The sequence below is a fragment of the Herpailurus yagouaroundi genome, unplaced genomic scaffold (genome assembly GCF_014898765.1).
Source record: "Herpailurus yagouaroundi ecotype Mexico unplaced genomic scaffold, PumYag 67690, whole genome shotgun sequence".
NCBI lineage: Eukaryota > Metazoa > Chordata > Mammalia > Carnivora > Felidae > Herpailurus > Herpailurus yagouaroundi.
Window position 1 is genome coordinate 4,682,034 of NW_024420490.1, and position 16,994 is coordinate 4,699,027.

Here is a 16,994-nt window from a genome sequence, read left to right on the forward strand (position 1 = left end):
TGCTTCCATATCTTGGCTATTGTAAATAATGCTGCTATAAACCTAGGATGTATCCCTTTGAATTAGTATTTTTTTATTCTTTGGGTAAATACCTAGTAGTGCAATTGCTGGGTCGCAGGGTAGTTCTATTTTTTCACATTTTGAAGAAGCTGCATACTGTTCTCCAGAGTGGCTGCACCAGCTTGCATTCCCACCAATAGGGCAAGAGGGTTCCCCTTTCTCCACATCCTCACCAACGCCTGTTGTCTCTTGTGTTATTAATTTTAGCCATTCTGACAGTTGTGAGGTGGTATCTCATTGTGGTTTTGATTTGCATTTCCCTGATGGTAAGTGATGATGATCATCTTTTCTTGTATCTGTTGGCCATCTGTATGTCTTCTTTGGAAAAATGTCTGTTCATGTCTTCAGCCTATTTTTAAATTGGATTATTTGTTTCCTGGGTATTGCATTTTGTAAGTTCTTTATATAATTTGGATACTGACCCTTTATTGGATATGTCACTTGCAAATACCTTCTCCCATTCTGTAAGTTGCATTTTAGTTTTGTCGATTGTTTCCTTTGCTGTGCAGAAGCTTTTTATTTTGATGTAGTTCCAATAGTTTATTTTTGCTTTTGTGTCCCTTGCCTCAGGGGACCTGTCTAGAAAATAGTTACTGTGGCCGACGCTAGAGAGGTTATTACCTGTGCCCTCTTCTAGGATTTTTATGGTTTCAGGTCTCACATTTAGGTCTTTAATCCATTTTGAATTTATTTTGTGTATGGTGTAAGAAAATGGTCCAGTGGCATTCTTCTGCATGTAGTTTGTCCAGTTTTCTCAACACCATATGTTGAAGAGACTGTCTTTTTTCCCATTGCATATGCTTTCCTGCTTTGTCAAAGATTAATTGACCATATAATTGCGGGTTTATTTCTGGGTTTTCTGTTCTGTTCTCTTGATCTGTGTGCCAGTGCCATACTGTTTTGATTACTGCAGCTTTGTACTATAACTTGAAGTCTCGAATTGTGATGCCTCCAGCTTGGCTTTGCTTTTTCAAGGTTGCTTTAGCTGACAACTAATGTTGACTAAAAGTGGTGAGGGCAGATATCCTTGCTTTGTTCCTGATCTTAAGAGGGACACATTCAGTCTTTCACCCTAAGTATATCAGCTCTGTGTTTTATGTAGATGTCCCTCATCTGGTTGAGGAAGTTCTCTTCTATGCCTAATTTGTTGAGTGTTTTTATCATGAAAGAGTGTTGGAGTTTGTCAAATACTTTGTATCTATTGAGATGGTCATGTGGTTTTTGTTTTTTATTTTATTAATATAGTGTGTTACATTTATTCATTTCAGATGTCAAACAAACCTTGCATTCCTGGGATAAACCCCACTTGTTCATGGTATATAGTCCTTTTTCTATATTGCTGAATGCAGTTTGCTATTATTTTGTTAAGGATTTTCCATCTATATTCATTTTTTTAATTAAAAAAGTCTAAAAGTAATCTCTATGCCCAACATGGAGCTCAAACCCACAACCCAGAGATCAAGAGTCACATGCTCTACCGATTGAGCCAGCCAGATGCCCCTCGATGTATATTCTTAAGAGATGTTGTAGTGATATGTAGTTTTCTTGTGATCTTTGCCTGGTTTTGGTATCAGGCTAACACTTGCTTCATATAAAAAGATGGGTAGTATTCCCACCTCTTCTATTTTTTTGGAAGGGTTTGCGAACGCTTGGTATTAATTCTTCTTTAGATGTTTGGTAGAATTCACCAGTGAAGCCATCTGGCCCTGAGCTTTTCTTTGTGGGCAGATGTTTGATTACTTATTCAATGTTTTTTTATTTGTTCCAGGTATGTTCAGTTTTTCTATTTCTTCTTAGTTTTGGTAGTTTGTATCCTTGTAGGAATTTGTCCATTTCATCTGGGTTATCTAATTTGTTGGTGTACAATTGTTTATAATATCCCTTTATAATCATTTACTTCTGTGAGGTCAGTTGAGATGAGCCGTCTTTCATTCCTGATTTTAGAAATTTGAGTCTTCTTTTTTTTTTTCTTGGCCAGTCTAGACGAAGTTTTGTCAGTTTTGTTGATCTTTTCAAAGAACCAATTTTTGGCTTCGTGAATTTTCGCTATTGTTTTTCTATTTTCTCTTTCATTTGCAGGCATATCTCAGAAATAATTGCACGTTCAGTTTCAGACCACCGTAAGAAAGCAAATGTTAACAATAAAGCAAGTCAGGAGAATTTTTTTGCTTTCCCAGTGCATATAAAGGTTATGTCTACATTACACTGTAGTCTGGTATGCATGCAATAGCATGTCTAAAAAACAATGTATATACCTTAAAAATACGCTACCGCTAAAAAAATTGCTAGCCATCTTTTGAGCTTCCAGCAAGTTGTGATATTTTTGCTGGTGGAGGGTCTTGCCTCAATGTTGATGGCTGCTGACTGATCAGAGTAGTGGTTGCTGAAGATTGGGGTGGCTGTGGGAATTTCTTAAAATAAGACAACAGTGCAATTTGCTGAATTGATTGGCTCTTCCTTTTATGAAAGGTTTCTCTGTAGCATGTGATGCTGTTTGACAGCATTTTACCCATAGTAACTTCTTTCAAAATTGGAGTTTCTCGCCATCATGAGATTGTACCAGTTCAGTCACATCTTCAGTCTCTATTTGTAATTCTAGTTCTCCTGCTATTTCTGCCACATCTGCAATTACTTCCTTCACTGAAGTCTTGAACCCCTCAAAGTCATCCATAAGGTTTGGAATCAACTTCTTCCAGATTCCTGTTAATGTTGCTATTTGACCTCTTCCCATGCATCATGAGTGTTCTTACTGGCATCCAAAATGGCAAATCCTTTTCAGGTGTTCAATTTACTTTTCCCAGATCAGTCAGAGGAATCACTATCTATGGCAGCTATATCCTTATAAAATGTGTTTCTTAAATAATAAGACTTGAAAGTCTAAATTTCTCCTTGATCCATGGAGTGCAGAATGAATGTTGTGTTAGCAGCCACAAAAACAACATTAATCTCATTGTACATCTCCATCAGAGCTCTTGGGTGACCAGGTACATTGTCACTGAGCGGTCGTATTTTGAAAGTACTCCTTTTTTCTGAGCAGTAGTTCTCAACGATGGGCTTAATATATTCAGTAAACCATGTTTTAAACAGGTATGTGCTGTCATCCAGGCTTTGTTGTTCCATTTGTAGAGCACAGGCAGAGTGGATTAAGCATCATTCTTATGGGCCCTAGGATTTTCAGAATGGTAAATAAACATTGCCTTCAACTTAGTCTCTAGCTGCATTAGCCCCTTCCAAGAGAGTCAGCCTGGCTTTAGAAGCTTTCAAGCCAGGTATTGACTTCTCCTCTCCAGCTATGGAAGTCCTAGATGGCATCATATTCCAGTAGAAGGCTGTTTCATCTGCATTGAGAACCTGTTGTTTAGTGTAGCCACCTTCGTTGATTATTTTAGCTAGATTTTCTGGGTAACTTGCTATAGCTTCTACATCAGCACTTGCTGCTTCACCTTGTACTTTGATGTTATAGAGATAGATTCTTTCCTTAAACCTCATGAGCCAACCTCTGCTAGCTTCAAACTTTTCTTCCACAGCTTCCTTTAGCTTTCTCAGCCTTCATAGAATTGAAGAGATTTAGGGCTTTGCTCTGGATTAGGCTTTGGACTAAAACAATATTGTGGCTGGTTTCATCTTTTTGTTTTGTTTTGTTTTGTTTTGTTTTGTTTTTGTTTTAAGTAGGCTTCATGTCCAGTGTGGAGCCCAATGCAGGGTTTGAACTCACAACCCTGAGATCAAGACCTGAGCTGAGATCAAGAGTTGGACACTTGGGGTGCCTGGGTGGCTCAGTCAGTTAAGCATCTGACTCTTGGTTTCAGCTCAGGTCATGATCTCATGGTTTCATGACTTCAAGCCCTGTTTCAGGCTCTGTGCTGACCATGTAGAGCCTGCTTGGGATTCTCTCTCTTCTCCCTCTCTCTCTACTCCTCTCTCTGCTCCTCGCCCATTCACGCTATCTCTGTCTCTCTCTAAATAAATATGTAAACTTAAAAAAATTTTTTTAGGGGCGCCTGGGTGGCTCAGTCGGTTGAGTGTCCGACTTCGGCTCAGGTCATGATCTTGCAGTTCGTGAGTTCGAGCCCTACGTTGGGCTCTGTGCTGACAGCTCAGAGACTGGAGCCTGCTTCTGATTCTGTGTCTCCCTCTCTCTGCCCCTTCCCCGCTCATGCTCTGTCTGTCTCTGTCTCTCAAAGATGAATAGACGTTAAAAAAATTTTTTTTTAATTTAAAAGAGTCAGACACTTAACTGACTGAGGCACCCAGGTGCACCTTGGCTGGTTTGATCTTCTATCCAGACCACTCAGACTTTCTCCATATCAGCAATAAGAATGCTTCACTTTCTTATCTTTTGTGTTTATTGGAGTAGCACTTTTAATTTCTTTTCAAAATTTTTTTCTTTGCATTCACCTCTTGGCTTACTGTTTGGCACGAAAGGCTTAGTTTTCAACCTGTCTTGGCTTTCACCATGACTTCCTCACTAAGCTTAATCATTTCTAGATTTTGGTTTAATGTGAGAGGGGTGCCTGGCTGACTCAGTTGTAAGAGCATGCGACTCTTGATCTCAGGATTGTGAGTTTGAGCCCCACATGGGTGTGGAGATTACTAAAAAAACAATAGGTAAATAAACTTTTAGAAATAAAGTGAGAGACATGACTCTTCCTTTCACTTGCACACTTGGCATTGTAGGGTTCTCAACTGGCCTAATTTCAGTGTGTCTCAGGGAATAGGGAAGGTCAAGGAGAGGGAGAGAGATGTGAGAATGGCTGGTCAGTGGAGAAGTCAGAACGCACACTATATTTATCAATTAAGTCTTATATGGGCATGGTTTGTGCCCCCCCCCAAGGCAAAATTACAATACTAACATCAAAGATCACTGATCACAGATCACCATAACAAATACAATAATAATGAGAAAGTTTGAAATATTTGAAAAAATTGAAATATTGAAAGTTTGAAAACTGTGACACAGAGACACGAAGTGAGTGAATGTTATTTGAAAAATGTCACTAATGGACTTGGTCGATACAGGGCTGCCACAAACCTTCCACATGTAAAAAATACCTGTGAAATGCAATAAAGTGAAGCACAGGAAAACACGGATGCCTGTAGTTTTCCTCTCCTCTTCATTCTTTCCATCCTTCTGCTTGCTTTGGGTTTACTTTTACTCTTCTTTTTTCTAGTTTTTGAAGGTAGAGATTAGGTTATTGATTTGAGATCTTTTTTTTTTAATATCAGCATTTATAGCTACAAATTTTCCTCTAAGCACTGGTTTAGTTGTGTCTCACGTTGTCACAACATTGTCATGTTGTGTTTTAATCTTCTGTTATCTTAAAGTATTTCCTAATTTCTCTTGTGATTTCTTCTTTGACATATTGGTTGTTTAGGATGGTGTTGTTTAGTTTCCTCATATTTGTGATTCCTCCAAATTTCTTTCTGTTATTGATCTCCAATTTATTCCTTTTGTAGTCAGAAAAGCTACTTTGTCTGATTTTGATCATGTTAAATGTATTGAGACATATTATGGCCTAGCAGAGGATCTATCATGGAGAATGTTCCATATATGCTTTAGAAAAATGTATACTCTGCTGTTGTTGGGTACAGTGTTTTATACATATCTGTTAAATTTAGTTGGTTTATAGTGCTGTTCAAGTCTTTAAATTTTTTTTTAAATTTTTTGAAGTTTATTTATTTATTTTGAGAGAGAGAGAGAGAGAGTAAGCAGGGGAGGGGCAGAGAGAGAGAGAGAGAGAGAGTGTAAGCAGGGGAGGGGCAGAGAGAGACAGAGAGAGAGAATCCCAAGCAGGCTCCATGCCGTTAGCACAGAGCCTCACATGGGGCTGGATCCCACAAACTGTGAGCTCATGACCTGAGCTGAAATCAAGAGTCGGATACTTAGCCAACTGAGCCACCCATGTGCCCCTCTGTTCAAGTCTTTTATATCCTTTTTTATTTTCTGCCTCATTGTTCTATCTATTATTGAAAGTAGAATATTGAAGTCTCCAACTATTATTTTTAAATTGTCTGTTTCTCCCTTCAGTTCTGTCTGGTTTTGCTTCATATATGTTTGGGCTCCCTTGTTAGGTTTATAGATGTTTGTAATTGTTTTATCTTCCTGACTGACTCTTTTATCATTATAAAATATTCCTCTGTGTCTCTAGTAACAGATTTTGTCTTCAAGTCTATTCTGTCTTCTGTTAGTATAGCCATTCTAACTGTCTTATGGTTGATGTTTGCATAATACATCTTTTTTGTTGTTGTTCTCTCAAGCTCTTTTGTATCTTTGAAACTGAAGTGTATCTCCTGTAGAAAACATAGTTGGGTCTTTAAAAAAAAATCTGGTCTCATAGCCTCTGCTTTTTGATGTCTAAAAATCTATTCACATATGATGCTATTATTGATATGGTTTGATTTACCTCTGCCATTTTGCTTTTTTGGGGAGAGGGGTATATGACTCACAGCTACTTTGTTCGTCTGTTCCTCCTTTATTTAGAATTTATTTTTGTAAATGGTCTGAGGTGGTTTAGCATCCAGACGGATAACTATGCTAGCTAGCACCATGTTAAAAAAAAAATTGCTCTTCTCTACTGAATTGTAATACCTCCTTTGTCATACACATTGTTCCCATATATAGTTGACTATGTTTATGCAATTTCTATTATGTTCTGCTCATGTATCTGTCTTCTCCTGTGTCAATACCTGCTGTTAGGTTTCAGCAACTTCACAGGAAATATTAAAGTGTGCTCTAGCAAGTCCCTCTTAATTTTCTTGTTTTTCAAAAGTATCTTGGATATGCTCAGACATTAATTGCTCATGTAAATCTTTGAATTCAAAAAGAAAACACCAGTGGTAGTCCTTTTAAAATTTCACAATACATGCACACACAGGCATACATATACCAACGCTGACCACCTAGGAACATGGCATGTGTGAAATTAGGCAATTCATTTGAAGTAGAAACTGGTAAGTGGTAACATAGCACATGAAAACAAGACAGAACAGGATCTGTCTGTATCTTTTGCCTAATAATTGTTTTGTTAACATAGGGTGAAAGCTATTGAAAGTAGTGCCATCAGGATATTAAGAGAGAGAATAATTGCACGAAAAACTGACCTCATTCATGCTTTCCAACTTCAAGACCACAGTAAATCAGGTAATAAAATTATGTAATGCTTACCATTTCTTAACATACCAGCTTACGTACAAATCAGTTTTCATTTTTTTCGCTTCCTGAAGATTTCAGTTCTCTATTTTTACTAGCAAGGAAAGATAGAGATAAAAATAAAACATAATCCGTTATGTGCTTGAAAAAAGCCATATCCCTCCTTTGCAGTACGTTTCTTTCAACTTAAAACAACAGCAACCCTTCTATTCTGGTAGTGGCTCAGACTAGACACTCTGGAAGGCCCTCCTGTTAAGAAACAGCGAGATTCTAGAGGATACAGAATTTTAATGCATCTACCAGCCTCACAGTAAAATAAATATCTAGCAAACATTTTTCTCTCATGAAACGTTTTTTGAAACCAGCTTGGAGCAGCAAACAAGCACAAAATGCTCGATTGTCCTGAGGGCAAATACTAATTTTGGTGTTGTGCTCAATCCTGAGACTAGACCAAAGGATAACAGAAAGATGGATAAGCTGAATCTGAGACTTCCACATTAAGCCTGGACCCTGAAAGTGGCTAAAGTAGGCTATTTTTGTAGTGCCCCTTGACTCTTGGCAAGCAAATGCAAATCCATGTTCAAGGGATGCATCCCTAATTTTGGCCACTAACATAAGCAGAGATTAAGATCAACCATGAGTTCATAACCAAAGATCATGAAACAAAGGAGACAAGCTACCGTGAGTAAGCGTCAACAGAAACAATGACAGATGTCATTCTCTAAAGATAGCAGATATTGGAATTATCAAATACAAATAAAAATAACTAAGAAATGTTTAAAGAAATAAAAGGTGGATCACTGACATGCATTTAAAGAATGATTTGAAGAAGAGCCAAATAGATGTAAAAATATACTTGTTTAAGAAAACCATATTGGATGGGTTAAACGGAAGATTAGACACTACTTAAGACAGAATTAGAAAGGCTAAGACTAATGGACAGTAAAATAAAGTTTAACATACATCTACTCAGGGTCTCAGGAGGAAACAATGTAAGAGAGGATGTATTTGACATGATAATGGCCTAGACTTTTCCAGAATTGATGAGCAACTCAAATTCACAGGTAGAGAGATACAGTGTTTCTCAAATAGGATAAAAAAAATTAAATCCACACCTATATACCCTTGTGGAGAAACCACAGAGTACCAACAGCAAAGAAAAATATCCTAAAAGCAAGCAGAGAGAAATACACATTGCTACAAAGGGAAAACAATTTGACTGATATCAGACTTCTCAACAGTCACAATAGAAGCCAGTAGACAGTGGAATAATATATACAAAACATTGAAAATAAAATTTAGAAAAAGATATAACACGAAAACACTAACAAACCCGAGGTTGAAACAGCTCTATTAATATTAGACAAAGTAGACTTCCAGGAAGTCTACATTACTAGAAATAACAAGGGACACTTTATAATGATAAAGTATTCTGTTTGCCAATTGAATCCATTAGAAATGCATATGTGCCTACTAATATAGCCTCAAAAATATGTAAAACAAAAATGGACAGAACAAGTAGAAAAATCTACCATCATAGTGGATGATTATAATACTCCTTTAACTGAAAGAATTAACTGACAAAAAGATTAGCAGAGTTTCCCTAAAAGACATACATAGAACCCTGCTCAACAATGCAGAATACACACTCTTGTCAAGCACACATGGAACATATCCTGACTATATCCTGGAACATAAAGCAAATATCAACAAATTTTGTATTGGAAACATACGGAATAAATTTTCTGTCATAGTGAATTGAGCTATAACTCAATGACAGAAGGTAGCCAGAAAATCCCCCTTGGGCTTGGAAATGAGAAATACACTTCTAAGTAACCCTTGGGTCAAAGGAGAAATCACAGTGGAAATTAGAAATCTGCAACTCAATGATAAGGAAAATGCAACATATAAGATGCAAGTTAGAGAAGAATTGAAAATGCATATATTTTGAAAGATGAAACTATGATCAACAAAGTAAAAACAAAAAGGTTATTTGAAGAAACTGGAAAATTTGATAAAACCCTGGTAAGGAGATAGAGAAAGCATAAATAACCAATGCCAGAACTGAAAGGGGAAATTTTAGTATATACAGACTTTACAGATATTAAAAAGCTCATAAGGTGTATTATAAAAACTCTTATGCTAGTGAATTGATACTTTAGATTAAATGGACAAATTCCTAAAATATGTATGTACACACACACACACACACACACACACACACACACACACACTTACCAAAACTGACACAAAAAGAAATAGAAAGCCTGAACAATTCTATAACTGTTGAAGAAACTGGATCTGAAATTTTGAAACTTTCCACAAGGAAGGCCCTGGGTTCAGATAGCTTCATTAGCCATTAAAATATACATTTAAGAATGAAACCAGTCTAGGGTCATCTGGGTGGCTCAGCTGGTTAAGCATCCAACTTTGCCTCAGGTCATGATCTCATGGTCTGTGGGTTTGAACCCAACATCAGGCTCTGTGCTGACAGCTCAGAGCCTGGAGCCTGTTTCAGATTCTGTATCTCCCTCTCTCTGTCCCTCACCCGCTCAAACTCTGTCTCTCTCAAAAACAAATAAACATTACAAAAAAATTTTTTTAAAGAATAAAACCAGTCTAGAGGCACCTGAGTGACTCAGTTAGTTAAGCATCTGACTCTTAATCTCAGGGTTGTAGAGTTCAAGCCCTGCATTGGGCTCCGTGCTGGGCATGAAGCCTACTTAAAAAAAAAAAAAAAAAAAAAAAAGAATAAAATCAGTCTTACACAAACTCTTCCAGAGAATAAAAACATAAGGAACACTTCCAAGATTATTTTAGGAGGTCAGCATAACCTTGATACCAAAACCTAGTAAAAACATTATGGAAAAGGAAAATTAAAGGCTAATCTCAGACATAAATTTAGATGAAAAAAGTCCCAAATGAAATACTGGAAAAAGGTTAATGTAAAACGAACAAGTTGGTTTATTCTAGAAACACTAGGAATTCTGGGTTGATTTGATAAATGAAAAATCAATCAGTGTAATTCACCAATTTAACCAAATTAAAGAAGTCTTAATTCTCTCAAAATAAGAAAAATTTATTGGATGTATTTTACCTTGGTTTCATGGTTTTAGAAAACTAAAAATGAAGCAAATTTCCTTAATCTTATAAAGGATATCTATCATAGCCTATAGAAAACAGCATAATTGATGGGGTAATGTTGAAACCTTTTCTTCTAAGATTGAGAATAAGAGAAAGATACTGAATAATTCCCCATCCCCAATGTGTCTGCATCCTAATCCCCAGAATCTCTCAGTGTTACCTTAGATCCCAAAAGGAATTTTGCAGATGTGATTAAAATACTGATCTTGAGGGGCATGTGGCTGGCTCAGTCAGTGGAACACACAACTGTTGATCTCAGAGTTGTGGGTTCGAGTCCCATGTTGGGTATAGAAATTCTTACAAATAAAATCTTAAAAAAAATAATGATCTTGACCTAGGGAGACTATCATGCATTATCTAAGTGGAATTGATATAATCACAATGGTCCTTATAAGAGGGATGTAGGAGTCAGAGTCCGAGGAGAAGGTGATGTGATAATGGTAGAAAATATTGAAATGATACTCCTTGAAAACTCCTCCAAGCCAAGGAATATAGGCAGCCTTTAGAAGCTGAAAAGGGGTAAAAAACAGATCCTCCCATCAGAGTTTCTCAAAGGAACCACCCCCACTGACACTTTCGCTTGTACCAGCAAAAGTGATTTTGGACTCCTAGCCCCCAGAACTATAAGAGAATAAATTTGTGTTCTTTAAAGCCACTAAGTCTGTGGTAATGTGTTACAGCAGCAATAGGAGACTAATAGAGATGTCTATTCTCAAAATTGTTCAACATTGTGCTAGGGATGCTAGCTACTACAATAAGGCAAGTTAAATAAGATGATAAGAATTACAAAGGAAGAAATACAATGTTACTACGTATAGACAACATGATTGAGTATATCAAAAACCCAAATACACAGAAAAACTATTATAATTAATAATTGAATTGAACAAGTTGTAGAACACAAGGTCAACGCAGAGAAATTTATTGTGTTTTCATATATCAGGTTATCAGTCAGAGTCTATTCAGGAGATAGAAACCACGGCAATAATTTGAACTGGGAAATTTAATGTAAAGAATTATTAACTAGTAAAAGGCTATTTACTAAAATGGCTGAAAGAGAATGCTAAAGCATACAGGAATAGAAATTGTAGGGTGCAGCTACTATCTCTAAGGCTAAGAAAGTGAACCCAAGGAAGGAACAGACTTGGAAGAGTCCCCTGCTCTCAAGCAAGGCTAATATTCAGACCTAATTGGAGAGGGAATGACTGTGGCCCACTAGATGCGGTGGAAGTTCACTGAAGTGTCTCATGTCAGAGCTGGTTGGTAGCTGTTGAGCCCGGACTGAAGTGGATGGGGCCACCCACGGGAGTGCCAACAAAACCCTTTTTGGGCTGTATCGCTGTGCCTCCCACACACTCCTGGCAAGGAAGCCATTCACTGAGGTGTCAGTGAAATTGACTGGAGAGTGAGTGCCAATGCATTTCCCACACTCTGGTAACCATGCTCTACTGGAAAAGCAAGAAGGAAAGCATGCCAGAAGTGATTCTTCTGCTGTGTCTTAGAGTATCCTTCCTGTACTCTCTACTGACATTTTACCAGGCGCCCAAAGAGAATTATTTACAGGGTTCAGTTCCAGTGTCATAAAACAGGGCAAAGAAGGGTAGCTTTGAGCTGAGTAGGAGTAAACTGATGGCTGGTAGAGCTAACAATGAACTTTTAGGTAATTAAAATCTTCAAAGATCCCATTCAGGGTAGATAATCAAGGACGAGAAAGGAACTGAACGATTGATGTATGAGATTTCTAAATGATTAAGAGAAATTAAAAAGGACGAAAATAAATGGGTAGGTATTGCTGTGTGCAAGGGCCAAAGTTGTCAGCATATGAATTCTCTTCAAATTGAGCTATAGGTTCAATGCACCGAAAGGGCATCTACAGAAATGTGTTTTTTTTTTTAGTTTTTTTTTAACGTTTTATTTATTTTTGAGACAGGGAGAGACAGAGCATGAACAGGGGAGGGTCAGAGAGAGGGAGACACAGAATCTGAAACAGGCTCCAGGCTCTGTGCTGACAGCACAGAGCCCGACACGGGGCTCGAACCCACAGACCGCGAGATCGTGACCTGAGCCGAAGTCGGCCGCTTAACCAACTGAGCCTCCCCAGGCGCCCCTACAGAAATGTTCTTAGCAGCACTGTTTGTAATAGCCCCAAACTGGAGATAATCTAACATCCACCAACAGTAGAACGGATATATAAATTGTGTATATTCACACCATGGAATACTATACACTGATGAAAATGAAGACCTACAACTAAATGGAACAACATGGCTGAATCTCATGAACTCAGCGTTGAGCAAAAGAAGCCAGATGTCCCCCCAAATATATACTTCATGATTCCATTTACATATAGGTCAAAAAAGGCAAAAAGCAAATTATAGTATTAGAGATCAAGATAGTGGCTCTCTTTAGGAAAGTGGGAAGTGGTAGTAATTGTGAGGGGCCCCAAGGGGGCCTTTTGAATATTGGCAATCTTTTTTTTTTAACTTTGGGGTTTTATTTAAATTCCAGTTAGTTAAAAGTGTAGTATTAGCTTGTGTATAATATGGTGATGCAACCATACATCATCTGGTGCTCCTCACTGACAAGTGCACTCCTTAATCCCCATCACCTGTCTCACCCGTCCACCTGCCCCCCCTCCCCTCTGGTAACTATCAGTTCGTTCTCTATAGTTAACAGTCTGTTTCTTGGTTTGCTTCTCTCTTTTTTTCCCCTTTTGTTTCTTTTGTTTTTTAAATTCCAAATACGAGTGAAATCATGTGGATTTGGCAATGTTTTATTTCTTGTCCTTGGTGGTGGTTACATAGGAATTCTCTTTGTGATAATTCACCGGGCCCTGTATTTGTTTTGTGAGTTTTTCTGTATGTGTTGAACTTTAATTTAGAAAAAAGAATTATGACCAACAGACACATGAAAAGATGTTCATCATCACTTATCATGAGGGAAATGCAAATCAAAACCACAGTGAGATATCACCTCACACCTGTCAGTATGGCTAAAATCGACAACACAAGTAACAACAAGTATTGGTGAGGATGTGGAGAAAGGGGAACCCTCTTGCACTGTTGGTGGGAATGCCAATTGGTGCAGCCGATGTGGAAGACAGTATGGAGGTTCTTCAAAAAGTCAAAAATAGAAATACCTTAAGTTCCAGCAATCACACTGCTGGGTATTTACTCAAAGAATACAAGAACACTAATTCACAGGGATACACGCACCCCTATGTCTATGGGAGTATTATTTATAATAGCCAAGCTATGGAAGCAATGCAAATGTCCATCAGTTAATGAATGGATACATAAGATGTGGTGTGTATATATATACAATGGAATATTATTCAGCCAGAAAAAAGAAGGAAATCATGCCATTTGCAATGACATGGATGGAGCTAGAGTATTAGGCTAAACGAAATAAGTTGGTCAGAGAAAGAGAAATGCCATATGATTTCACTCATATGTGAAATTTAAGAAACAAAACAGGCGAAGGGAAAAAATAAGAGACAAATTGAGAACAGACTCTTAATTACAAAGAACAAGCTGATGGTGACCAGAGGGGAGGTGGCTGGGGGATGGGTGAAGTAGGTGATGGGGAATAAGGCGTGCACTTGGGGTGAGCACAGGGGGATGTACAGAAGTGTTGAGTCACTATAGGTACACCTGAAACTAATATTACACTGCACGGCAACTGGAATTAAAATAACTTTTAAAAAAGCTTCAAAGAGGGAACAGTGTGGAGGTTTTTTGTGTGTCTCGTGTCCATGAAATACAGCCAGACCAACATTAAAGCATCCTGCACACCTAGAAAACTGATCTGAGGATAACACAACAACTGCACAACCTGAACCAAGGAACTCAGCAGAAAGAGAAAAAACTCATTTTTATTTTCAATTTTTGTTAAAAATATTTTTCTTTAATTTTTCTCTACTATCAAAACACACCTAGGACCTAGCAGCATTTCTTCAGTTTTTGTGTGTGTTTTTAATTTTTTAATTTTAATTTTTTTAATTTCAATTTTAATTTTTTCTACCTCATTAATTCCTTTTCTCCCTTCAAAATGATGAAACAAAGGTAAAAAGGAATTATGTCTTTGGCAGGTAAGTATGTGGGGAATGGTTTTATGGGAGTGTAAATGGATTTTTTTTTCTCGAAAACAGTTTGGTATTGTATGTCAAAAGGCTTAAAAATGTGCATCCTCTTTGATCCAGTAAATTCCACTTATAGGAGTGATCCTAAGGAGATAATGAAATAGTTGAATAGCCATTAAAATAATGATGTAGATCTACGTTTCTTAACATAGATGGATGTCCATGATTTATTGTAAGTAAAAACTCAGATTAGAATAAATATGCTATGGGGTGCCTGGGTGGCTCAGTCGGTTAAGCGTCCGACTTCGGCTCAGGTCATGATCTCACGGTCCGTGAGTTTGAGCCCCGCGTCGGGCTCTGGGCTGACGGCTCAGAGCCTGGAGCCTGCTTCCGATTCTGTGTCTCCCTCTCTCTCTGGCCCTCCCCCGTTCATGCTCTGTCTCTCTCTGTCTCAAAAATAAATAAACATTAAAAAAAAAAAGAATAAATATGCTATGTGTGTTGCCATAGACACATGTATATAAAACATTTGCTAGACTACAAGGCATATTTGGCTCTAAGAAAGGTAAAATGTAGATATATTTGTATATATCCCTGTTTGTGTGCACTACAAGTAATAACATTTTTTCTATTCGTTCAAAATCATTTCGAACGAGCGTATCTTTAATAATCAGAAAAAATAAAGATATTTATATTTTGAAAGACTACATATAATATCAGGGGATGAAGGGATAGGACCTTGGAAAATGAGAAGTGAATTACATGCCAAAATATGAAAAATGAAAGTAATCTTTTATCCTTTATATCCTTTCGTGTTTTAAAATCTTCTATTGTAAATACACCTTCCTTTGCTAATCAGAAAAAGGAACAAAAGATCGAACACCCAATGTCTGATTGCTCACACATAACATTACGGGCAAGATCTGTGGAACACCCAAGACTTTTTTTAGTTTATTTGTCCCTTAGAGCTGTGGGGCCTGGTGGGACAAATCACAAAGGGGAGAAGGAGGCACCCAGGCCTCAAAACCCCAGGCTGCTCACTGACTCTGCCACGTAGGTTGCGTTTCTTTATCAAATCATCAACCAATTATATGGGCTTTGTTGTTGTTGTTGTTGTTGTTAGGAAAACTTTCTATGAGCCAGTGGGCTTTTTCCATGGAGAACACTTTGGGGCTGAACTTACCATGGAGATCCCTGAGTTCACGTCTGGTCACCACAGACACCAATGGAGATGTTAACTACATGTCCAGCTTCCAGGATATCCACATTCAGAAACCTGTGAAAGAGGCAAGTGAAACATAGCCCCAGCTGAAACCTGGCTGGAGCGAAACACCCTTCAGATGACCTGTGAGAGGGACTCAGTCTTGAAAAGTTGGGTGTGGAATCATCTAATGGATGGGCGTGGCAGGCTTGGGGAAGGCCTACGGGGGCTCCCCCAAGTACATAGTGATCTGTCCGGGAAATTTGTGCTTTCTAAGGATAGGCAAAATGGAAAAAGAAGGAAAAGCTTCTGCGAGAAAATCCATGTCAAATCAGAAGGGCAGATACGACACCCACTCTTTCATACAACTCACCCCTTCAGCTCCTCAACAGAGTCCCTATTACACTGCGAGAGTATAGACCTGCTGACATGACATCTTATGTCATGTTTGTAAAATTAAAAATCTCTTATTAAAATGGGAATACCCCGGGGAGAGTTGTAAGGCCCGCCCCCGCCCCGTACTTAATAACAACTCTTTGCCAGTTAGTTACCACACTGGGCTGAACGTGAGCCGATGGGAAGGAAGACTGGGGCGATTGTTTGCAGGGGAGATGAGAAGGTCAGAGCAGAGAGAAGAGAAGTAAGGCAGGTGGGAAACTAAGATACCCCCACAAGAGAGGCTTTGGCTTCACGCAAGAGGCAGTTTACCACGGTGACCAGACTCACGGGCCTTGGCTTCGGGCAGCTGAGATCAGATCCCATTCCCTAGCTACGTGAACCTTGCAAAACTTACCTTGCCTCTCTGTTTTCTAATCTGTAAAATGGACATAATAATAGTTCTTTTCTTTGGGGCCGTTGTTGAGGACTGAATGAAATAGCCCACAGAAAAGTCTCAGGGCGGAGCCCGCACGCACGTGTTCTCAGTACGTGTTGGCTGTTGTTCACTGCTTCTTGATCAGCCAGGGCCCTGCAGACTGCACATGCTTCCGCACGCAACAGCATGGTCTTTTCTCTGATTAAAGAAGGTTGGGACTCCAAGGAAGGCCTGCCTTCTCGAATTTCTATCTGAATCACATGCTTTGAATTGGTGGGAACGTTTTGTATTTGTAACATGTACTAAAATTGACCGTTATTAATTCTATGTGTTTTAACACTTAGAACGTCTTTATTTTAGGCTCAATCTACTCTAATTGAAACTCTGTACAGATACCGATCTGACCTGCGAATCATCTTTAATGTCATTGATTCTGATCACTCAGGTAAATGAACTTTGATTAGTTCGGTAGCAGTAGAAAGCAAGGGCTAATCTGTTTCTCAGAAACCAGAACTCTATTTTCATCTATTGCATTCTTCATCCA

The 16,994-nt window shown here is 38.3% G+C and overlaps 1 protein-coding gene across 3 annotated transcripts in view; it reads left to right on the plus strand.

Annotated features, from left to right (window-relative positions):
- The window catches only part of PPEF1 (protein phosphatase with EF-hand domain 1), a 108,825-nt gene that overhangs the window by 89,871 nt on the left and 1,960 nt on the right, over positions 1-16,994 (plus strand). For all 3 annotated transcript variants that reach the window (XM_040468261.1, XM_040468263.1, XM_040468262.1), the window contains 3 exons: positions 7,095-7,201; positions 15,559-15,722; positions 16,811-16,895. In XM_040468261.1, the coding sequence (XP_040324195.1) occupies positions 7,095-7,201; positions 15,559-15,722; positions 16,811-16,895 (356 nt within the window). The remainder of the gene's footprint in view (positions 1-7,094; positions 7,202-15,558; positions 15,723-16,810; positions 16,896-16,994) is intronic.